The sequence below is a fragment of the Artemia sp. Qi Xiang Cuo genome, chromosome 14, assembly GCF_049724085.1.
Source record: "Artemia sp. Qi Xiang Cuo chromosome 14, ASM4972408v1, whole genome shotgun sequence".
NCBI lineage: Eukaryota > Metazoa > Arthropoda > Branchiopoda > Anostraca > Artemiidae > Artemia > Artemia sp. Qi Xiang Cuo.
The window spans coordinates 66,271,425-66,297,500 of NC_142807.1; the positions used below are offsets into that span (position 1 = coordinate 66,271,425).

Genomic DNA, 26,076 nt, shown 5'->3' on the forward strand with positions numbered 1-26,076 from the left:
TTATTTGACTCAGTGTCTCCAACCTTGCTCCTGCAGAAAGAAGAGGCTTACCTGAGAAAATGGCTGTCTCGTCTAGAGAAAGAAGTTCCAGACAGATTATTCACACGTTCAGTGCATCCTACATACTTGGCGAATAAAAAAAAGTCGGAGCTCGATGATTTTGTTTTGCACACTGGCGCCCCTTTTTGGACCTATGTAAAAAACAATGACGGATTTGGATCTAGCAAAAACAAATTCTATCGCATAGACGTTTCGGTACGAACAATACAAACTTAAAAAAAAAAAAAAAAAAAAAAAAAAAAAAAACATTTTGGGGGGGTTTTTACTACTTGTTTGGTGCCCTAGCGCCCCCAGTTTTCAACCTAGAGAAAAAGTGATGACATTTTCGGATTAAGAAAAAATTATCTGTCGGACAGACACATTGTTGCCGACAATAGCACTTATGTAAGCCTTTTTGATATTTCATGCCTTTATTTTCTGCGCCCCACGCCCCCAGGGGTGCATCAGGGAAGAAAAGTGGTTACTCTGCACATAACTGGGATTCTCAAACTGGCTGGTTATATTTGTACCATCTTATGCAATGCACTCTACATGCTAGACGAGTTAAAATCCACTTTCGGCTCTTTCTGCTTCCACTTTTGGCACCCTATCACCCACATTATTACACCTACACAAAAACAAATATGATATTCAGAATTAATTAATTTCTGAGACCACACTGGCTAATCATGATAAACAAAAAATCGCGAATAAAGGAAACGAGGACAATTAACAGCCAGTGAAAAAAATTGAAAAATTATGCAAATATTTCGGTCAAGACCTCCGCTTGACCGTCCTCAGTGCAGAATAAAACTGATAAAAATGTAAAAACCAAACCTTAAAATAAAAACACCAAACTAAAATTGGACGACCCATTCCTAGTAACGGTGAAAGGGTAACCCTTTTCGCGATTTTTTGTTTATGATATTCAGAATCAGCAGAGATTTGCACATCTAGTAGGCCGTCTTTAACCCACCTACCACCAAACAGAAGGACCGCGGTCTGAAAGCACCCTTTTAGTGCCTAAAGCGCGCAAAGTGCTAATATTAGTAGGACCGCTCATGCTAAGCTACCCTACTGAAAGAGAATGGTCACAAAGCCACAAAAATAAAAATAATGCCCTTCTTAGAGTTATTTTCCAAGAACCTTCAATTCTGTGACTCGTACTATATTTGTATAACCATTAAACCACTCATGAGCCCTTCACGAGCTTCACGCTCGACAGGAGCAGGCATGAGCTTTGCTGCCTGCTATTGTACGTGCGACATGAAAATGCCTCGAGTCTGACGGTAATTTCATAGTCGAGAAAAATTAAAGCCCTCTTTTATTCTAGAGAAAAGTATAAACTTTTTCTGAATATAGCAATATTTTGCAAATTAAAAAAATGTCTAGTGTTACTTTAATATGATATACATTTCTGGAATTTTGATCTGGCGCTTCCTCCCCACTGCTGCTGCCTCTGACTAAAAATATACCATTGATAATAAATAGATAAGAAACCCGAGATACATGCACATGGGGAGCCTCTATCCCTTCCAGAACATCCTATACGTAATTCTTCGGTTTTTCTAAAAAAAAAATTCAGCTCCCTTCCTCCGCTTTTTTAGACTCATTTAAATTAAATTAGTTCGTACATGCTTGAAGATACTAATAAAAGACAAATAAAAATATGAAAATAATTGACTAGGCAAATCTATATTAAAAATGTTTGGGACTACCTTTTAATCTCTTGTATCATCTCGAAAAACTGGGCTTTACTGCGGCGTCTTCGTTTTTGCTCGTTTTCTTTCTAGAACAAAAGAGACTTAATAAGGAGACTTTTTTTTACATCTCTTGGATTACAGTAATGAAAAGTTCTATTTGGACTCTTCTGGCGACAGTAGAAGATATATTATGGATATTGGACAGATTACAGTAAATAGGATTATGTAGTCAAATATATCTTGATTAAGAGGAGTGTGATTATTGAGCTGAAATACCTTAGAAGAGTTTCAAGGGAGAGGGGTTAGCCAATTTCCGCCAATTGGTTTACATCTCGGAGCCACTTGTTCCTGTCAGCTCTGTCACGCATGGCACAGTTCTGTCATGCTTCGAACAGTCTCTGTTAAGCCTGGTACAGTTCCATACTTTCGCCAGGCTTGGTATGCGTCACCTTGTGTAAGTGATATCTGAGAGTCAGAAACCCCTCATTCAAGAGATAAGCTGGTTTAGTCTCAATTTTTTTCCGCTGGAGGGGGACATATCCCCAAAAAATTATTGCATTTCGTTTTTAGGCCGCGTTTTGGCTCTGTCTTGTTGTATTGTTTACACCCTTAAAATAGTAATTCCTGTAACTCAAAATAAGCTTCCCTTCATACAATTTCGTAAACAAAATGATTTAATTATAAATTTAATCAAAACTTTAAACCGTGTAGCGCTCATAGATACAGTCCTTATGGCTTAGTAAATTATACATCAGATAACGTAAATTATTTTGACTTTCCGAACTAAAATACGATTCTTAAACCTTTTCAAACCCATCATAGCACTAAACAGTAATAAACATCTAAAGTGTATAACATAGCCAGATAAACAATCTCCTTATGATACCCTGTAAGTTTTGAGGTTGACACGCCAAGTCACTATTAAGATATTGTTGATACGCCCTTTTGAGAATTTGTATGCACTTATTATACTTTGATTTATTTCATCATTCCCCTTAACATTCTCTTAAATTTTCGAATTAATACCCTTAACCTTAGTAGTATTAGATTCTAACAACAGTTGTAGTAGCAGTAGTAGTAGCAATATCAGTAGCAGTAGTAGTAGTAGTAGTGGTAATAGTAATAGTAGTCCTAGTAGTAATAATAGTAGTAGTAGCAGTGGCAGTAGTGGTAGTAGACGTAGTAGTAGTAGCAGTAGTAGTAATAGCGGGCAAATACAGCCTTTTGGTCAATTGATCCTCCCTCTCATCATTCCTTAAAGGGTCCAACTTAATACCCTCAGTCATTCCTGAGTTACGCCCTTTTGAAAACTTGAATGCACGTAACATGTTTTGATTTAGTTCAACACTCTCTTCATCATTCTCTGAAAGCTCCGCCCGAATGCCCTTGGTCTTTTTCAACACTAAACATCAAACATGCCATCTTTTCCATAATCTAATACTATATATAAACAATGTGCGAATTACATTACTTACAGCCCTTGCCCCGAGGGCTGTGGGGACTTAACATCCCCAAAGACATAGTTACTAAGCATTTGAACTATGCAGAACAAAACAGATATCTAAAACTATTGATTGGATGTGTTCTGGGAATTAATGGGCGTGGGAGGGGGGACTGGTTTCCCCTCAGTCGCTTTTGACTCTTAAAATGAGCAGTAGAACTTTCAATTTCCAATCAAATGAGCCCCTTTTGAAGTTTGTGTGACAACTACCTCCATACGAAGTGCCCTGGTGAAGAAAAACAACAAAACAAAATAAATAAATAATGCGTTGTTCCCACATCGCTCATTACTTTGGTAGCGCTATTGCGCTGCCTATGAAGATATAAAAAAGGCATAAAACATAAATAATTAGACATTGTATTGCAAGGGTTATTATTCAAAAGAGTGTTAGTGTATAGAAGACATATTTCATCTTTGAACACGAGATTAAAGTGATTCCTTTATTTTGTTTCAAAAATGCTTTTTAATTCAAAATGAGCTAGACTTTGGACTATTTCAGAAGCCTAACTTCCAACGTCCATAACATATGGGCAAGTCATAATATATTTTATCAAACAGTTCGTGGTAACGAACTGTAAGTAAGGAGCGACCCGGCTCAATAGTAACCGAAACTCTAAAAAACAGGAATTTTGATACCAATAGATACATCAGAAGAATCAGATTTTTATGCTGATTTCAAATATATAAGTTTCAAAAGAATTGGTCCTACCCATAAAAGTTACGTCCTGCCCATCACGTTTAGTCTTACCCATCAAAAGTTACACGCCTGAGAAAATTTGCCTGATTTTCGAAATAACGGGGAAACAACGCCTCGCTCTTCACGCTAAAGTTTGACTCTGTCTCACAACTTATTTTTTAAAACAATAAAAAACTTTAGCGTAAAGAGCGAAGCGTTGAGGAGGGGACAGCCCCTCTCATATACAGAATAATTTCTGCTCTTTTTAAGTTTTAATGTCGCTCCTTACTTTCAGTTAAAAAAAAAACTTGTTTTTTTAGTTAATGATGGTTCAAGGACGACTGTCCTTGTCGTGACATTTCACCGCTTTCATGTTTAGTCTAAGAAATTTTATATTCTTCCAGATAGCAATATAAAAAAATAATTTGTTTTCCTTTTGAGAATATTTGGGGATAGCAGTATTTTTTTTTAAGGTAACAAATATTTTATTATGCATTAATATTTTCGAGTGCACGTTCCATAATCTATTGTCATGAAACGAAAATTTTGTCGAATACAGTGCTCTAGAGTTGCTTAAGTAAAGAGCCATATTTATAATGGCCCCATGCTTTCAATTTTAGTCTTGAAAACATGTTCGGGCATTTGGAGATATAAGTTTTATCTGTTAAGTCTTTAAATTATTTTTATCATAAACAGAGTATTTGTGCTGACATACACCACGATCATGATGACATATTATATCAAACAGTTCATGGTGACGAACTGTAATTAAGGAGTAACTGAAACTTTTCCAAGTGTAATTTTGAAAATGTCAATATATCAAAAGAAATGAATTTTTGTGCTGAATCCGAATTTATAAGACTGATTAAGCTTAATTTTGCTTATCGAAAGCTACGAGCCACAGAAAATTTGTAAGATTTTCAAAAAAGGACAAAAACACGGCCAATACTTCATGCAATCATAATGAAGATCACACTATCAGATTAATCATATCTGAAAACCCCATTGTAGAGGTTTCAAGCTCCTATCTACAAAAATGTGGAACTTAAGTATTTTTTGCGTGTTTATTATTTTGTTTTTCTCACGAATGAAACCCTAAAATACAAGGAGAGGTCTCATTCAAACGGAAATCAAAAGTTCTAGTACCCTTTTAAGTGACTAAAAAGACCAGAGAGCAGCCTTCCGCGCCACCTCTTCCCCCGAAGACATTCAGTCAAGACCCTTGTCATGGCCATTTGGTTCAGCATAGCTGAAAGGTCCAATAAACTGTGTCTTTGGGGATGATTTGGCCCATCATAGTACCTAGGGAAAGTGCTGTAAGTCACGAAATTTGGTTATTGTTCAAATATAGTATTTGTTTTTGGGAAATATACGACGTTTTTTGGGATGAAATTCCTGCGAGGAGGGGATTCCCACAGTGAGAATTTTCCATGGAGAGGAAAGCTCTTGAGTGGGAATTTTCCTGGAGAAACTTTTTACGGGGGGAGGAGAGAGAATTTCCTGGCATGACTTGAAAAACAGTCAGAAATTAATAAAAAAAATCGTTTTTTGAACTGAAAGTAAGGAACAACATGAAAACAAAACGATCAAAAATAATCCTTAACATGCTGGGGGTTGCCCCTTTATCAACCCTCGCTATTTAGGGTTAAGTTTGACTTTTTATCGCAATTCTTTAAGAAAAACTGGTTAAACTCATGGGCCGTTAAATTTGAATGAGAAGTATGTTTAGAGAATTTTAAGGCCTCAGCGTAGGCCTAAAGAGTGAGGGTGGACGAAGGGGTAGTCTTACTCATTTATGCAATAACTTCTGTTCGTTTTAAGTTGTAATTTTGCTCCCTAATTTCAGTGAAAAAACATGCGTTTTTTGAAATAACCATTCCAAGACGAGTTTTCATGTCATGACCACCCCATGGTTTCGTTTTTAATTGAAAAAAAAAAAATAGTTTTTCCAAGTACCAGGAAAAAATGTCATTTACTTTTTAGAGCATTTGGAGGTAAATTTTTTTTAATTCCTTAAATTTATTTTATTATGTATTACGTTTTGGTGCGTACATGTCAGACACTTTTTCTAAAATTCACAATATGACATATTTCATGACACCTTTCAAAGGTCATTTACTTGAAGTGAGCCATGGCTTCCTCGTATACATCTCGTATATTTGTTTTTATCTGTAAAACTCTACTAGTCTTCCCGTTGTGTTTTCTGTTTGCAGCCAAGTGCCATATGGGCCTGGTTGCAAATTGGAATCATCCTATTTACGTGTCACAATGTAAAAAAAAAGCTCACATTTATTTTCTTAACTGCATATAAAAAATTAAGCTTTTGTTTCCTCTTAAACAGTGAGGTTTTCACACTAGAGGTGTGCTTCAGAAAAAGAGACAGTTCAAAAAATATCTTGACTCAAAAGTTTTCTTTCTTTTTATTGGTTTAAAATATCCTACAGAAGACCGAATCTGTTTTTTTTTTTAATTTTCCTCAATCAATTTTGCAACAGCAACAAGATGTTAAAAATGCGATGTTATACGGCTTCTTCTTTTGTTACGCACTTATGGAAAAATGTGATAAGCTCACAAAATACGTCACAAAAACAAACCAATAGATTAAGTTATGCATATTATCACAAAATAATAGAACAACATTCTCTCATTTACCTTTTGAGTGTTCACACAGCAGGCAGTATGGATTATTTTGGAAATCTCTAATCTCTGCCAGCCTGTAAGCAATCTTTACTAGCCATGGGTGCCCATATGGGGGGGGGGGGGGGGGGGGCACTTGCCCCCCCCCCTGGCTGAATGATGCTGCCTTATTTTTATATTTTGTTCTGAGATTTCTATTATATAGCATTAAAAGTAGCAATTAGACGAAGTTTGCCCCCCCCCCTGGAATTCAGCTTATGGGCGCCCTTGTTACTAGCCTCTAAGTGACTAAGTTTTTTGGACTCAACTCGAAAGAACATCATGAGGAAGAATTTTTTTTCTATGATAACGACGTCTATAGTGAGAAATGGCTTCAGCTTGCCAAGCTAAACTCAGACAGTCGGAAATGGGATTTGAAAGGAGGGTCAATCCCAGACAATTGTCCGTTTGAAATGGATTGAGATAATATTTATTTTACTTGAGGCGAATCCAGTCCCTTTGGCAGCAAAGGAGATTGAATTTATTTAAGGATTTGCGTGACTGAACCTTCTTAAGCAATTTATAATTACTAGAAAGCGTTAAAAAAAAAAGCATAAAGGATTTCTAAGAAAAAGAGAAGCTTGTTAAAAAGTGGAAAAAATGTTAAGAAAAAAAAAATACACGATAAAGGAAAGAAAAGCATGGCGGGGGGATTCATTTGTTGATTTTATGTTTCATTAAGTTGTATTAGAGAAATAGAACTAAGAATATTTTTTTAGTTTCCTTGGGTTGAAATTTTTATTTTAAGACCCAAACAACCTGGGATGGATGAGTTTTTTAACCTCGCTGTACTATTTCCTACGTGTGCAAAAGCAAGTATCTTAGCGACGGATTTTTTTTTTTGAATTTATTTTGTTTTAGCTGCTTGAGAGTTTCCATTTTTTTTTTTAATCAACTTGTGTGACTTAAGGTTTAAACCGCTTAATCAAATTTTGAAGTTACTTAATATCCAATCCTATGAGCTGAATTCTTGTGCTAAGAGACCATAAAGACATGTATTTAGTTTTTTCTTTGTGACTATTGTATCTCATTGTCTGTAGCTATAATATTATTCTTTTACTCGAAGCATTTAACATGCTATGAGGGATAGGAACGCTTAGGCCGAAAGACCAAATCCATTATCCTTTATAAGCTTAGGTGTCAAGACAATACTCTAGGAGTTGGGGTTAAAATCTAATTCAGGGGCTATTTACGAGTAGCCTATTATTATGAAGACCTCGTGTCTCATTGCGTAGTTGGAATAGTAATTATATAGTACATTATTATCTAATAATTTGATTTATTAATTAGACTCTCGATATTATTATTTAGTCCACAATTAACTTATTAAGTAGTTAATTTTCTATAGGTTAAATAGATTTTGAGGTTGAGCCAAACCTTTATTTATGTTAGTTTGAGGTTTAACACATTCATTCACGGTGATTCCTGTTAGTTTTAAGCTTAATTTCCTATTTTAAATGTTTTTACAAATTTTGTCTCTGTTATTCCCCTTTTCGATACCCACCACTTACATCTCATGCTTCATAGTCATCATTATTGTGACAAAGAGTCTATTTACCGAAAGACCAAGAAGGTCATTGGCCTAGGACCAGAGGCATCAATTCTCATTTTTTTTTGGGGGGGGGGCGGGAGGGGGCAAGGTTTTTTTTTATTTTTATGAAGATATCAAAAATAGCAGTTTTGATAATCTGGAGGGGGGTAGCTAGATTCTTTCATTCTTTTGTGGATAAAAAAAATTCAAAAAATCCTCCATAAAAGTGGTGCCGATGAAGGACTTCTGCTGAGCTTCATCGTGATTAATTTCATGTATTGAGATGTTTATCATAAGTTTGTTGTATGCATATATCAATGCTGAATTTCTTATGCAGAAATGTGTTTATTCAGTTTTCAATATTTTGTAGATCAGGCTGCATTGCTTAAGTTTGTTCCGCTGTTTTATACTCACTGAACTGTATTGTCTCAGTTTAGTTTGTTTCAAGATTTGACTGGGCTGAGTCGTCTCTGTTGAGTTAACTAGGTTGAATTTCTGATTTGTCCCAAGATTTGACTGGGCTGAGTTGTCTATGTTGAGTTAACTAGGTTGAATTAGGCTCTTACCTGTATTGACGAACTTTGGGTCTATCTGTTTGTGTTGAGTTGGTTCGGGTTTGCTGTCTAGGTCAAATACCTTGTGTTGAATTGACTGAGCTGAGTTGAGTGCATTGGGTTTTCTGTTTAGATGTTACTAGGTAAAGTTGATTATGTTGAGTTTTCTTAATTTATTAATTTATAGTTTAATTTATTGATACTAGTTTACAGGTGTGATTGTAAGTTGTTTGACTGTTTTCTTTGTTGATTTCTTGAATTGATTTCTTTGTTTTCTTGGTTGGTTTGTCTATTTTGATCTTAGTTTTAATTTCCCCCCTGTTTTTTAGTTTTTTCAATGACGTTTCTCGTATTGACCTGTTTTTTCTTGAATTTTTGCTTCCAAGACTTATTGAAGAGGAAACGTCTTTCTCTCTGAATTGTATTCTATTTGATGTTTTAGGATGAATTTGGCGTTTTGAAAACTCCGCTATGGGCTGCTTTCTGAGTAGCGTGAATAGTTTGTTGGCGGCCTTTAGACCAGCATAGCCTGGAAAAGGTCTATAATTAATAAATAGAATTGACTCTTTTAAAATGACATCGATGGAACTTTTTATTCAGAAGGGAGCACAATTTTGCAAACAGTCGATCAGAGGAAGTGTTCTAACGCCACCTCAGTGAAGAGTCATATACCTCAATGTATAATTATTCACCCAGCCACTTCGTATTGAATTAATGGTATAATTTGGCTAGTTTGCCGAGACAACACCCGTTGATCATAAGAGTTTCCAATTTTCTGATTCACAAAGATCAGATAGTTGTAAGAGTGGTAGCTCTTGCTTAGGCTGTAGGAAACCTAGCGACCAGGAGTTTCTTCATAACCTATTTGATCAAACGAAAAATAGGGGGAAGCCAATGAAAGACAAGAAACTATAAGTTTGTATAGAGGCTGATGAAACAGATTATCAGGCTTGTGTGGAAGTCATGTACAGATATCCCGATTCTCTTGCGGGAGTCATTAAGAGTGATCACTAGGCTCATGTTGAAGCTACCAGACACGTAAAAAGGAAAGTTATTGGAACTATAGTGAAATTTTTAGAATTGTTTCAGGGCAACAACCAGTGACGGATCCAGGAGGGATGCCCCCCCCCCCCCTAACGTAGTCTGAAGTAGTGTAATTTTCATAATTAACGCAAGTTTGCGTCAAATAAACTTGCTCATAACGCAAGTTTATCAGATCAACCCCCCCCCCCCCTAACGAAAAAAAATTTGCACCCTCCCCCCTAAAAAAAACAGGATCTGCCCCTGGCAAGAACACCAACACTTTCATATGGAAATCGAGAAAAAGCCATACCGTTGCTCAACTTGAATATATATTGACCAATCAGAGATGGAGGTTGTCCGCAGTCAACTATAAAAGGTTCAGAAGAGCCGACACTGAATCAAATAATGGCTCAGATCCTTTTCTCCTATTAATACCCAGTAAAACTAAAACCCTCCGATCGAAAGAGATCTAGGCCCCTCCCCCCCAGATTTGACACTGACAAACTCAAAGTTTCAGAAGTACGAGCTGAGTTTGACGTGTAACTGAGAAACTGCCTTCTGGTCCTGGATCATGAATCCGATACCACAGCAAAGGGAACCATAGAGAATTCCTGGCAGACAAAAGAAGAAATCAAACAGACGGTCACTGAGCAAGTTCTAGAAAAGAGAACCCGAGGCATAAAGAAATGATACATCGCAAAACGCTTTGGAGGACAAGAGAAATGCTCCCAACTGACCAGTATTCGCAGAACTACACAAAAAAGCCAACAAAATTGCTGGAAGAGACAAAAATGCTTAATGGTCTAGCTTGGTCAAAGAGTTAAGGGATTCAGAATCCAAAAATAAAATCCGTAAACGAGCACAGAATGAAAAAGAGCAGTACCACAGAAAAATGGAAACAAAAGATTAAATTATCATGTCAAACCTTCAAGAAAGATGGTATCAATGGACATACCCTTTCAAAGATCTGTTTAATAGAGCAGGGCAGACTAAACCCCAATCCTCGATCCAAATCCCTCATCCAATACCACTGCAACCAGAGGAACAGTACCTATGTCGTATGTCCCCACTTTCAACAGAAGAATTCAGAAACGCCATAAAATCCTTGAAAAACGACAAATCCCAGGCATGGACTCCCTGCCTGCAGAAAATTATAAAGCAGGCCCAGCAACCGTGGAAGCCGTGACCAACCCACTCAGCAAAATTTGGATTGTGCATTATGTCCCCCAGGGCTTGTGCAACGCCAATATAATTCCTATCTTCAAAAAGAGAAGATAAAGGCGAATGCAAGAATTACCGGGATTTTCACTGATCGAAACAGCTGGGGAGATTTTTCCAATGGTTGTCATGAATTGTTTCAAAAAGGAACGGGAGTAATGGACAAGAAAGAACCAGGCTGGGTTCCTTCCAGGGACGGGGTGTGTTGATTATATTTTCCCTCTGTGACTCCTCCTCCACCATCGATTCGTTCACAGACAAGACACCGTCGCCATTTTCAACAAATTCATTGCCCTATACTCCGACATATCCTCTGGCAGAAAAAGCTAGAAGATGGTGTCCCAACTGCATTGTTCAACCATCTCAGAGCTTATTATTAAGATACTACTACTTATACTACTATCTCACTGCAGCACCAATTGGCCTGACCCTAACACTCATCCTCCATCCCAATCAATTACAAGAGTCCATCCTTACACCCTCTCAAGAAGTTCCCATTTCCCTTAAATACTTCCTTACAACATCCTCCCATCCTATTCGGGGACAACCTACCTTTCGTTTGTTCTGTATCTTCATTATTAACATACAACGAGTAACATCATATGCAGTGCAATAGTGCTGCATAAGTAAGGAACAATGTTGGCAAAAAGTATTATTTATTGGTTTATTTCATTTTAGACCAGGGCACTTCTTACAGAAGGAGTAGCCGTATAAACTTACAGGAGGCTCATTTAATTGGAAATTTAAAGTTCTAGTTCCTTTTAAGATTCGAAAGTGATGGAGGGCAACTAGCCCCCCCCCCACGAACACCCTCTTTTCCTCATACGTCTCTGATCAACATTGTGAGATTGGAATTTTGTTAAAAATAGGCCAAAATAATAAAGCAAAGCCTTTAGGTTTGACATAACCCACCAAAGCCCCTGGAAAAGGGTTTTAAGTTATGCCCTGGGGCACATAAGGTTTTCATGGAATGGGTCGTCGTAGAAAATTTACATAGGGCTCATTTGATTGGAAATAAGAAGTTATAGTGCTCTTTTTAAGAGTCAAAAGTGATTTGAGGGAAACCAACCCAACCCCACGCCCTTCATTTTCCAAAACAAACATCCAATCAGAACTTTGAGACAATTAATTTCTTCAGCATTGCTGAAAGGTCCAGTAATTATGCCTATGGGGATTTCAAATCCCCTGCAGCCTTCAGGACAATGACTGTAATTTTGGCAATTCGTTCATTGTTTACATATAATATATGTTATTGAGAAAGGTATGCATGTTTGACTTTTACTTTCCAAAAACACAAAGGGTATTCAGTTGAGCCCTTCAGAGATTCTTGAGGGGAGTGTTGAACTATGGAAATTCTCGGTATGTGTATACGGGTTGTCAAAAGGTAGAGCTTTTGGGGCATCATGAGGGGGATGTTCAACTGACCGAAAAGCAACATATAAATACCACTACTGTTATTAATACTGCTGCTACTACTGTTACTACTACTACTAATGCATTGCTAATACTGCTACTTCTTCTGCTAGTGATACCAGTACTATTATGGCTAAGTCTATGAAGGCGAAAATTTTAGAACATATTAGGGGCAAATTTAAATTAAACCAAAAGACACTATGAACATTCAGGTTGTGAAAAGAGCGTATTTCAAGAATTGATTTGGGTATTAAGTTGGAACTTTCAAAGAATGCTTAAAGGGGAAGATTAATTGAACAACGGCAATATGTGCACGCTTTCTCTAATACTAGTAACACTGCTGCATTTACTAGTTCTACTACTACAATTACTCCAAGTACTAGGCCTACTTCTATTGCAACTACTTGCAAGGCAAAGAGCGTTAAGATGAAAATTTCAAGAAGTATATGAATGTAAAGGTTATCAAAAGGACATATCGGCAATGTCCTAGCAATGGGTAATTTTATTAAGCTGAAACTCCCAAGACTTGATGAGAGGGATGTTCAACTGATCAAAAGGTAATAGGTTAATGTACGTGCTGCTAGTAGTACTAGCGCTATTACATGGGTATTATATGGGTATGTAGGTAGAATTTTCAGCGAATTTTTAGGGGGAAGGTGAACTGAATCAGAAAACGCCTTCTGTATTCAGGTTGTCAAAATGGCATATCAGCAATATCTTAGGAACAGTTTTGTGTAAAGTTGAAACTTACAGGGCTTGGTGGGGGGGATGTTGAACTAACCAGAGAAAATGTTTACCTCCTAATGCTACTGTTTATACTCGTACTACTTTTACTGCTGCTACTATTATTACAACTGCTACTCAAGCTAAAGCTACTACTATTAATTCTACTGATATTACTAATTCTCCTACTACTATTAATATCGGTGCTGCTACTATTTCTACTAAAGCTAAAGGTATTAAGGTAAAAATTCTTACAGTAGTAAAACTGTATTGAGCTAGATCAAAACACACTACGCCTGCAAAGGTTCTTAAGAGGAGGCATCAACAATGCTTCAGGAACAGATGACGGTATTAAACTTTAATTTAAAGTTTAATCAAAACGAACTATGAGCAAGTAGATTGTCAAAAGGGTCACAAAGCAATATATCAGGAGCAGTATGCATTATTAAATTAGGCCTTTCAGGGTAAACTGTGTTAGATATTGACTTAAACAAAAGACACTATGTGTACCCTTTTAATACTACTTATAATACTAAAATATCTCAGGAAAAAGCATGCATTATTAAATTAGGCCTTTCAGGGTAAGCTGTGGGGAATTTTGAGCTAGCCAAAAGACACTATGTGTATATTTTTAATGCTAATTTTACGGTTATTGTAACTGATGACGCTAAGGGTATTAAATGGAAACTTTTAGGGGGAGTTCCAATTACACGAAAAGACTATATGCTTGTAGGTTTTCAAGGCATATAAGCAATGTCATAGGCAGCGCTGCTCTATCATAGCTAGCAATATCATTGATATTTTAAAAGAGCTAATTTGATTGGAAATTAAAAGTTCTAGTGCCCTTTTTAAGAGTCAAAAACGATTGGAGGGCAGGCAGCCCTCCTCCCTGGCGCACAATTTTCCAAACATTTCCTCTCAACATTTTGGGATAGTTTTTTTTTCAGCGTAGTTGAACAGCCCAGTAACTGTTTCTAAGGAGATATTGTGTTTGTCAACTACCAACAGTTACGCAATTTGCCCAATATGCTTTAAAACTAAATCAAAAGGCACTTTGTGTATACTGGTTGCCAATAAGACACCTCAGAAATATCCCAAGAATGACTAAGTGTATTAATTTGACAACTTAACTAACTCAAAAATTGTAAGTGTATCCAGGATGTCAAAGAGCATAGATAGAATTTTTTGGGAATGGTATAAGTTTTATTTTCAGGTCAACTAGAGGAGGTATAAAAACAAATTAAGCAAAACTATTTGTGTCAAGATTTTCAAAATGGTGCTTGTTGTTAAAAATTTTTGAAAAAGTTTGTCCAACATACAAATTGGATTCAAAACTATGGACTCTTACAGAAAAAAAACTACAAAAATATAAAATATTATTGTCTTTTTCAATGAAAAAGACTATGTCAACAAAAAACGAACATAAATTAATTTGAAAAACTTTTTCCATTAAATAAGTTTAAAGAAATAAGTTAAATAAGTTTTCAAAGAAAAGTAAAGAGCTTCAATAAGCTAAAAATGAGTAGAAATAAAATCAAATAATCTACCAAGCATAAAACTACCACAAATCACCATTAATAAATAAGGAAATCCAAACCGAACTGAAATTACAGTAAATAAACGAGTCAAACTCCAAACGAGAAGATATTAACCTGAGTAGGGCTGACAACCCCCAGAACATAATCTGCATTCTACTGAAAAAAAAAAACACAAAAAAACAATTGAATGTGCATTGTTAGTCTAATATACACATGCTGATATTTATTCCTTAAAGTCTTAATAATTTTAATATATTAAATTTGAAAAAGTTAAAACATTTAAAATACTCGAGTTTAATTAGCACTGCCTAGGCTACGGACAAATTTGGTTCTTTAAGATTGTATACCATAAAAAAATCTAAAGTTCTGCAGACGTAAAAGGCTCTATAGCGTAGTGTGAAAGTCCCATTCGACTTTTTAATGTGTTACTTCATAGCGTGTCCCCATTATCTCCCTGAAATAAATTTTCCAACTAAAATGCTTTCGCTGCAACACGTTTGGTTTTATTTTAAAAGTTTGCTAGTCTTGCTTTGAAACTTTTTGAATGCTTTGTTTTTTTTTTCATTTCTTTTGTGTTTTGGGATTGAAATCTACATTCGAGATCTGCAGCATGAATCTTCAATGAATATCAAGATGTTGTGAAGTTCTAAGTACAGCTCTTTTAATGTGCTACTATTCAGTTAATACCGCTACCATTCATTGAACATTATTTGCTCATTTTATTAAAAAGAATTTGACCACAAATGGGATGAGATAATAAGTTTTAACCATCACTTGAAACAACACATTCAAATGAATAATAAACGCATAGAAAACCTTTTCATAAGCCCCTGGACTGTAATATTTTGTTTATTGTGAAAATTTGTTTTGTTTTTAGAAGTGTTGTCACTTATTGAAACAATAACAATCTTTTGTAATCTAGAAAAGATAACAATCTTTTTGTTATCTTTTTTTAATGGGACGAGCCTATATAAATATGTGTTTTTATGGTATAAATTTTTGAAAATAATGTAAATTATAAATTTTATTTTTTTTATTAAAAACAAATATTTTTTAATTATCATTATATAAATTATTATTTTATTTTATTTTTATATCTTTCTATATAAAATAAAATAATATAAACAAATATTTTTTTTTATGGTACGTTGTCTTTTTCGTTCATTATTCAGTTTTTTATTTGATATTAGTTGTCGCTGCTCCTTTTCTGATTATTTTATGATGGAAGAAGCCTATGAATTCCTCCATATCTTAATTAAAAAAAAAAAAAATAAAAAGGCAAACAATGATATTTGGACTCCTTTTAAAAATAGACGGTTTACATAGCCTTCTTCCGCTAATTGTCTTATATGAAATGTTTTTCTTGTAGTCAAGAAAAAAGTTTTCCTCTCATAGAAGAAGATGAAAGTACCCAACACAAATGTTTTATTCCCAGTGGAATTGAAATGGTGCTAATTCAACATTCCAAAAACCTTATCGAGAATTTTTGAACAAAAAAAGGAGATCACTTACCCTTTTCACGCTTTTTTGAAAAAGCGATGTTATATGGCCTTTTCTAATGCTCTGGACTAACTCCAGCGCGGCATGATGGGGTGGTAAGAGTTCGACAGAATTGATAAACCGATACAGCTTCTGGAAGAAATGATTGAACCAAAAAAAAAATGAAAATGATTCTAAAAAATAAAATAAAAGGAACATACATCTACTTAGAGTGTTTTAGCCATTAATTTCTTGTAAAATTATACTACATTTCTGCTTCTTCAAAAAATAAATAAATTTTTGGAAAATATTTAGATTAAATTTATGTTTACACAGAAATCTTTTGGGTTTCCAGAATTTCTGAGTTACAACTGATATCTAGGATATGCTTTAAAATTACCTTTTTTTCTTTGTAGAAGAAACAAATAAAATAGATGAACACATTTTTTGTCACGAAAGATTCGTAATTTCTCTTCTTACAAGATTTCTAATATAATTTCGAACAGTAATTTGCACTCATAATATTTTAATTTCAATTTTTTAAATTGTTGATTTCAGATAAACAGAAGAAAGCACAAAGGCTTTACGTTTGGGTTTGTACATTAATGTAAAAAACTGAGGCCGTATTTCAATTCCTCAAGGAATTTAAGTTTGTAACTACAGGTCAAACAATTGACATTACAGTTCCTTCCCATTTCTCTGTTAGTCTCAAAAGACTTTTCGTCTCGAGAACATTCAATAAAGCGCATAAAGTTATCTGTGACCAAAATGGCTACATTTTGTTTTAAATGTCTTTTATTTTTAAACACTTTTTAAACTCTGTTTTCTTTGAAGGGCAACTCTTTACAGCACATACAGTAAAATCAAATATCCATTTAAAGGTAAAGCTAAGGCATTCTTCATAAAAATGTATTATTTGTTGGGAGCAGACAGGAATGAGGCTTGGGGATTCGGTTTTGTAAATGAGATTGGTTAGTAGAAAGTACAAAATTGCTAGAATGAAGTAAGAAAAGATATGTGTCTGTAATAAAAGGCCTACCTATTTCTAAGTACTTTTTAGAATATTTTGCAATTTTTTTAACATTTCAATTTTTAACCAAAATGTCTTGACTATGGTGCTTAATATGTGCCCAACAATAAAAACTAACTGAATCAATCATTCAGTTTCACTGAATAAAACATATATCATATTCTTCCAACAGTTAAAAGTTAAAGTAACAAAAATACTTAAAGAAAGAAAAACAACTTGACTCATATAAGCTACTCAAATGACTAAGAAAAATTTCTTTGCACTGTCATTTTGGATTCTTACATAGTTTGACTGCTTTCATTTAATTTGTTTTTCTTGTTGCAGTTAGTAGGTTACTGAACTTGAATCTTTTAACATTGTTTTGATTAGTCATGTTAATGAACGGTTGTACAGAGCAACCCTTGTAAATAGAAAAGGAACTTTATAAACCCTGGGTCTTGATATCAACGCATGCTTCAAAAGTACCCAACTCTTATGCTGATTCCACATATGTGAAATTTACTAATTTAAATTTTATCCTTCAGAAGTTATTGGAATAAAGTAGCTTGAATAGGGATACAAAAAGGACATGACGTAAGATATCCAAAAAAGGATTTTGAACCTGACGAAAATTGCACCGTTACGCTCATCGTGTTTAATGAAATTGGAACCAAAGTGTCTCTATGTATGAAAATACGGTATTCCATATGTTTCCTGCGAAAGAAAATCATGGACCCGCTTTAGTTTTTTTTTGTGCTTTTCCCCCAGGGGTGATACACCAAACCACTTTTGCAATACATAGAAATGGGGTATATTTGAATGAACACGCTTCAGTTTTTGAAGTTGTAAATTAAAAAAAAAAAATTGCCCCCCCCTCCTAGATTTTGAAAATAAATCCTTTGTAGAATGTAGGTTTTAGGTTAATAGAAGAAAACACACATACGAAAAGTGCCCAATCCTGCCTTATTTTTCTCTGAATTTTCCTCTGAATGGGACCAAAATACTATCGAATGGAAATTTTAGCATAGCCAATCAGCTTAGAACTATCGAAAAACTATTTATATTATCTGTTAATTTCTGAAACCGTGTAGCCATGTTTTGTTATATTTGTCTCTAAACATATTTGTAGTCCATACAAAATAAATTGTTCTTATAAACCATCAATAAATTAACGCTATCAATAGTACAATAATCTGGTAAAACTAAAGTCGGTGCTATTGGTCCTTAGGTTGAGCTCCTTAGGATCTAATATCAGGGCAGCTACCTGCATAGTTTATAACCCATGAAATTTAGGGCTATTTAAAATTGGGCATGCCAAATAGTAATCTGGGTTCTCATGAAACCCGGTAAATTAATGTAGATTACATGATAGTACATCCAATAGGATAAATATGGGATCACAGTTTCTAAAAGTGTTTTATTAGGAAAACGAATGCCAGTAACGGGGAATAAAAACTTGTTTATACAATCCCCCCCCCTGAAAAACAGAAATTTAGACATAAGAATAAAATGTTTATGTATGCTACAGTGTCCGTAGTAGGTCTAACCGCGGAAAATGGAGTAAAGACTTCTGCCCCTCCCTTCAACACTCACTTGAGAAATTAGGAAATTTGCTGGATTTCTTTGGGTACTAGAATTATCAATCTGCTAGCCTGAATTTAGATGGCTTTGGGTCCTGAAATTCTGAAACTCTAACTCTGATTTTCGACCCCAAAGAGTACCAGTTCCGGTACTGAAGACCCAATTTTAGTGAGAAATAAATGTCCACCGGACTACAAAGTCGGTGTATATGTGTATTTTTACACTTGATATTTCCAAATATTTTCGAACCCTCCCTGTCTCCAAGGTTGGATGTCCACTTCCTTGAACATTTACTCTCAATCAAGTAATTCGGAGAGAGACGTAAATCTTATTTAGCTTCTATTCGATAGAAAAAGAGGAAATATATGACAAAGGTATTTCTGAAATGAAGAAAAGTAGCTACTGTTTATAGAAATTTTTTATACACCAAACCACCACCTTATCTTCATTAAACATCCAGAAAGGCAGCATCTTTAATTAATTTTAAGACTCCAGAATTCTGGTAGATGAATAGCCCGTTTTGAATTTAGCAGAGGGAGTGGTCATCACTTTTCAGACTGAGCAAATCGTTTTGTTTCACCGCCACCACATCTTCCGTTTCACTATCGCTGCATCTAACGTTTCATGGCCTCTTCCACGTAGCATTTTTAGGGTAGCCGCCACAGAAGTGACTCGCTAACATGGAATCGATAAAAAAGCCAACTTGAAATTTACAGGAGATTTGAACTTTCTACATATTTGATTTACTACGACATTTGTATTAAATTAATTATAATGCCTAATCCTAAAATACAATTTCTATGGGATCGAAATTAAGGGCAGGTGAGATGAACACACTTGGAAAAAGATTAGAGACTTGGAGGTGCTTTAGACAGGTCTAAATAAGGAAAAAGATACTAAAACCGTCGGAAAATGTCTATAGGTCTTGGAATAGGCTAGGAGATGCTAGACGAACGTTGAATGCGAGTAAATAAGGACGGAAGACAACAAAAAACGTCAGAAAACTTCTTTTGGTCTTAGAATAGGTAAGGAGATGCTAGGGGAATGCGAGTAAATATGGATGAAAGACAACCAAAAACGTCAGAAAAGGACCATTGGTCTTGGAATAGGCTGAGAGATGCGACTAAATAAGAGTGGAAGACACCAAAACGTTGTAAAATGTCTTTTGGTCCTGCAATAGCCTAAAAGATGCTAGGGGATCATTGGATAGGACTAAATAAGACTGGAAACAATAAAAACGTCGGAAAAGGTCTATCGCTCTTGAAATAGGCTAGGAGATGCTAGAGGAACGTTGAACGCAAGTAGAAACGATGAAAGCCAACATAAAACATGACGGAAGAGAATTGAGGATCATCGGATAGGACTAGACAAGACTGAAAGATTCTAAAAACGTCAGAAAACGTCTATTGATCTTGTGATAGGCTATGAGGTACGTGGGGAACGTCGAATGCAAGTGAACAAGTGTGAAAGATACCAAAAACGTTGGAAAAGATCTTTTGGTCTTGGAATAGTCTAAGAAACGTTAGAGAAGTATCGAATGCAACCAAATAAGGGAGGAACATACTAAAAACGTTGGAAAAGGTCTTATGGTTTAGAATAGACTAAAAGATGTTGGAGGAACATAAATGGCATCTAAATGAGGCTGGAAGACAATAATAACGTCCAAAAAAATATCATTGTCTTGGGGTAGGCTAAAACAGTTGTTTGGACAGCGAATGGAACACCAATGAGTTAAAGGATGGATGAGAGCCAGAAGCATGGAATAGGCTAGAACAACTCGTAAATTAGGGAAAATAGTCGAATGTCAGATGAAAGGGGTTTGAAAAGACTAAAACAATTCTTAAGACAGGTAAAGAAGCTACTGAGCTTCGTACAGGGTGAAAAGCTTAGAAAGGACTAATAATGTAAAAAGGGATCAAAAGACCTGGGAAAAAGCTAGAACAACTCTAAAGACAGGGAATTTAAGTCAAGGAGGGTTAGAAAAAGTATTAGAATTAGAAGGCGTTGTCGTAGAAACTTCAATAAAAGCTCATTCGACTGGAAATTCAAAGGGCTAGTGCCCTTTTTAATAGTCGAATATGATTGGAGGGCAACTAGCCCCCCCCCCACACCCATCATTCCCCCAAACACATCCAATAAAAATTTTGAGATAACCATTTTGTTCAGGATAGTTGATTTCCATATAGACAACATATTTTAAGGAGGACACTCATCCACAACCCCCAGGGCAAGGATTATAAGTTATGCCCTCGGGGCATATAAGGTTTTTATTGAAATATTTGTCGTAGAAACTTGAAAAAGGGCTCATTTGATTTGAAATTCAAAGGAATAGTACCATTTTTAATAGTATAAAGTGATTTGAGGGCAACTAACCCCCCTTTCACGCCCACCTTTTCCCCAAACACATCCAATCAAAATTTTTAGATAGCCATTTTATTCAACGTAAAAAGTTTTGGAAATTAGGTCTTTAGGGATGAAAACCCCTCTCCCCCAGCCCTCAGGGCAGGGGTTGTAAGTTATGCCCTGGGGGTATATAAAGTTTTTATTGAAAGCGTTGTCGTAGAAACTTCAAAAGGGCTCATTCAATTGGAAATTGAAAGGGTTAGTGCGTTTTTTAATAGTTGAAAGTGATTGGATAGCGACTAACGCCCCTCTCACGCCCACCATTTTCCCAAACACATACAATCAAAATTTTGAGATATCCAAGTTCTGGAAATTAGGTCTTTTAGGATGATAACCCCCTATGAGCCCTCAGTGCAAGGGTTGTAAGTTATGCAAGGGTTGTTGTAGGTTTATATAGAAAGTTGTTGTATATGATTTATTGAATAGATTTTAGTCTTCCTCAAATCCAATTTCTATATGTTTGAAAACATATAACAAAATTTGCACTTTATTAAAAAAATACAAATGAATGTCCATTGTCAGTTTAATATACATATACTGATATTTATTAATCAAAATGTTAATATTATTTGATTTATTAAAGTTATAAAAGTAAAAACATTTATATTTTTTCAGTAAAGTGCAAATTTTTTCTGGCCTTGGGAAGGCATAGGGGTTTTGCGCCCAATTTGTGTTAGTTTCTGCTCGTTTTGAGTTTGACTCGGTTAATTATTGTAATTTCTGTTCGTTTTGGGCTTTATTTATTTATCCATGCTGATTTGTGGTAGTTTCGAACTTTGTAGATTATTTGATTTTAATTTTGCTCATTTTTTGTTTAATGGAGTTCTTTACTTTTCTTTGAAAAACTTATTTTGTGGAAAAAGTTTTTTTTAATTAATTTTGGTATTAAACAAGTTTTTCGAGAAGCTATATAAATAAATCTTAAATTAAGTAATTCTTGCTGGCCAACCGTCTAGCACCGAACCAAAAACAGGTTGTCCCGGGTTGAGTTGGGAGGATATCGTAAGAAAAGATTTCAAGGAAATGGGAACTTCTCGGGAGGGTGTGAAAAGGGAACCTTTGAATAGATTGAGACTGAGGAGGTATGTGTTTAGCTGTGTTGATCTCAGGCGGAATGGTGCTGCAGAGAGTTGTAAGGGGTTGTAGTAGCAAGTAATAAAATTTCTTTAAATGGAGATTTGGGATAAATTTTAGACCAGTAAAGAGAATAAAAAAGCCACTGAAAAGGAAAGAATGAAGATTCCACGAGATTCTTTTTATGACGTTTCAGCCAGTAATTAGAAAGAAAATGTTTCATTTATAAATAGCTTTTTTATTTGATATTTCTGATATATTTGTGATCTGTTTGATATACTTTTTATTTTATTTTTATTTTTGTTTGATTATAAATGATTTATAAATTGTTTTTGCAAATAGTCGTTTTGTTTTTCTGTGAGTTTATTTTCATAATACTTACTTTACTAAAGAACATAACATTTGTTGATCGCCAAGTGGAGCTCTTAGGAGATGTACGAAGTTTAGGCAGAACATAACTAAACACAAAATGCTCCAATATCAGTATAACAAATCCTGCGGCAATACCAAATCCCAAGAGAATAAAGACTCCAACAACTGACGAGACACCAAGGGCTTGTGGCTTATAAGTATCAGATGAAAGATGGTAACATGGAAGGGACTGATACCATTTCTTTCGGAGCTCGTCAAGGTAACCATTGGCAGCATATTGAAGTATAATTTGATCCAGTGAATCCTAAGAATTAAATTTTTTAGAAACTAATAAACAAGTAACATCAACAGATTCATACATATCGTCCCTGTTTCAACGGTCACAGTGCACAATGGTGCCATTTTAGTCCCTATATATATATATATATATATATATATATATATATATATATATATATATATATATATATATATATATATATATATATATATATATATATATATATATATATATATATATATATATATATATATATATATATATATATATATATATATATATATATATATATATATATATATATATATATATATATATATATATATATATATATATATACATATATATATATATATATATATATATATATATATATATATATATATATATATATATATATATATATATATATATATATATATATATATATATATATATATATATATATATAAATAAGTAGAGAGGGGTCAGGAGGTCCCACGCCCACACCATATATGGGCATAGAGTCATTAGGGAGAACACGTGGTTAATGGGGTCAAATACCTCTTTTTCCAAGGTCGATTTATTTGTTGTTTCTATGTGTAATAGCTCCGGGACGAAGGTTGCACATGCGCATTGAATTCTAACGGGAACAATGTTATTGATCTAGGACTCGAGGGGGAAGTGAATTTCCGAGAACTTGATTGCATAATCGTTCGCGAATGTCATGATCCAGAAATAGTATTTGTTGTTGTTTTGGTCATGTACATGCTCGAGGCGAATGTCATGGTGTCCAGAAATAGTATTTGTTGTTGTTGCTCTCGAGCCAAATGTTATGACTTTCCCGGAAACAGTTAGATCGCATGTTTCCTTCTCAGCCAATCAGAGGGCGGAAGAGGTTTTGAGTGTGGTCGTTATAATACACAAGTTTCATTTGAACAGTGTTGTGAGGTCCTCTAACCCAACCCCAAAGGGTTCCAATCCTCCTACCCCAACCCCGAAGGAAGCCCCCGGTCCTCAAAGGCCCCCCAAGCTCCCAAAGGCCCTCCACCGGTCCCCAAATGTCCCCCAGGCCCCCAAAGGCCCTCCCTGTGCCCCACCGGCCCCCCCCGCTCCCCCCGGGCCACCGGGGCCCCCCCCGGGCCCCCCCCGCCCCCCCCGGCCATCCCCGGGCCCCCCAAAGGCCCAACGAGCTCCCCAAGGACCAACGGGGTCCCAAATGCCCTCCACCGGTCCCCAACTGCCCCAAAGGCCCTCCCCTGGTCCTCAAAGGTCCCCCGGGCTCCCAAAGGACCAACGGGGTCCCAAAGGCCCTACCTTGCCCCAAAGGCCCCCAGGCACCCAAAGGCCCTCCCTGTGCCCCAAAGGCCCACCCAGACCCCCAATGGCCATCCCCGGGCCCCCTCAAAGGCCCATCGAGCTCCAAAGGACCAACGGGGTCCCAAAGACCCTCCACCGGTCCCCAACTGTCCCCAGGCCCCCACAGACCCTCCCTGTGCCCAAAGGCCCTCCCTGTGCCCCAAAGGCCCTCCCCCGGCCCCCAAAGGCCCACCCAGACCCTCAACGGCCATCCCCGGGCCCCCCAAAGGCCCATCGAGTTCCCAAAAGACCAGCAGGGTCCCAAAGGCCCTCCACCGGTCCCCAAATGTCCCCAAGCTTCCAACTGGCCCCCCCGACCCCCAAAGGCCCCCCCCCCCCCCCCACAGGTTCACCGGGCTACCAAGGGACCAAACAGTCCTCATGTGCCCCCCCGACCCCCAAAGGACCTCCCGGTGCCCCCAATGCCCTCCCCCCAGCCCCCAATGTCCCCCAGGCCCCCCCAGGCCCACCCCCTCCCCCACCGGCCCACCCACCCCCCCAAAAGCCCACTCCGGACCCCAAAGCCCATCCCCCCGTCCCCCAAGGTCCCCCGAGCTCCCAAAGGACCACCGACCCTCAAGGGACCCCCAGACCCACAAAGGCTCTCCCCGAGCACCCGTCTTTCGTTGATGTGTGTTGTCTGAAACCTATGATTTGGGAGGTGTAGTTTGCTACTTCAGGCTTTCTGAGCTAAGGTTTCCTAGTATTTCCTAGGTGAATGTTGTCTAAAACCAATAGTTTGGGATGAGTAGTTTGCTATTTCAGGCATTTATGAGCTAGGTTTCTTAGCCTTTCGTTGATGTGTGTTGAGTGAAACTTATGATTTGGGATATGTAGTTTGTTATTTTTGACTTTTCTGAGTTGGATTTCTTAGTCTTTCATAGGTGAGTGGTGTCTGAAACCTATGATTTGGGATGTGTAGTTTGCTATTTTCGAATTTTCTGAGCTGGATTTCTTAGCCTTTCATAGGTATGCGTTGTCAGAAAATTATGATTTGGGATGTATAGTTTGCTATTTCAGGTTTTTCTGAGCTAAGGTTTTCTAGTATTTCGTAGGTGAATGATGTCTGAAACCAATAGTCTGGGATGAATAGTTTGCTATTTTTCACTTTTCTGAGCTAGGTTTCTTAGTCTTTCGTTGGTGTGTGTTGACTGAAACCGATGATTTGGGATATGTAGTTTGCTATTTTTGACTTTTCTGAGCTGGATTTCTTAGCCATTCGTAGGTGTGTGTTGACTGAAACCTATGATTTGGGATGGTTAATTTGCTACTTTTGACTTTTATGAGCTGGGTTTCGTAGCCGTTCATAGGTGTTGGTTGTCTGAAACCTATAGTTTGGGATGACTAGTTTGCTATTTTTGACTTTTCTGAGCTAGGTTTCTTAGCCTTTCATAGGTGTGTGTTGTCAGAAACTTATGATTGGGATATGTAATTTGCTATTTCCGACTTTTCATAACCGGATTTCTTAGTCTTTCGTAGGTGTGTGGTGTCTGAAACCAATGATTTGGAGTGTGTGGATTGCTATTTTTTTTACTTTTCCGAGCTGGATTTCTTAGCCATTCGTAGGTGTGTGTTGACTGAAACCTATGATTTGGGATGGTTAATTTGCTATTTTTGACTTTTCTGAGCTAGATTTCTTAGCCTATCATATGTGTGTCCTTTCAGAAAATTATGATTTGGGAGGTGTAGTTTGATTTTTGTACTTTTCAGAGCTAGGATTCTTAGTCACTCATAGGTGTTTGTTGTCTGAAACTTCGAGTTTGGGATGAGTAGTTGACTTTTTCAGACTTTTCTGAGCTAAGGTTTCTTAGTATTTCGTAGGTGAATGCTGTCTGAAACTTATGATTTGGGATATGTAAATTACTATTTCGGGCTTTTCTGATTTGGATTTCTTAGTATTTCATAGGTGTGTAGTGTCTGAAACTTCGAGTTTGGGATGAGTAGT

General features: G+C 36.4%; 1 protein-coding gene across 4 annotated transcripts in view; it reads right to left on the bottom strand.

Moving 5' to 3' along the window:
* LOC148944769 (uncharacterized) overlaps positions 1-26,076 on the bottom strand; it is a 402,967-nt gene that overhangs the window by 43,104 nt on the left and 333,787 nt on the right. For 2 of the 4 annotated variants that reach the window (XM_089100059.1, XM_089100062.1), the window contains 3 exons: positions 22,524-22,817; positions 16,108-16,227; positions 1,758-1,828 (listed from right to left, as the gene is read on the bottom strand). In XM_089100059.1, the coding sequence (XP_088956185.1) occupies positions 1,758-1,828; positions 16,108-16,227; positions 22,524-22,817 (485 nt within the window). The remainder of the gene's footprint in view (positions 1-1,757; positions 1,829-16,107; positions 16,228-22,523; positions 22,818-26,076) is intronic. The other 2 variants (XM_089100061.1, XM_089100060.1) reach the window with 2 other exon arrangements.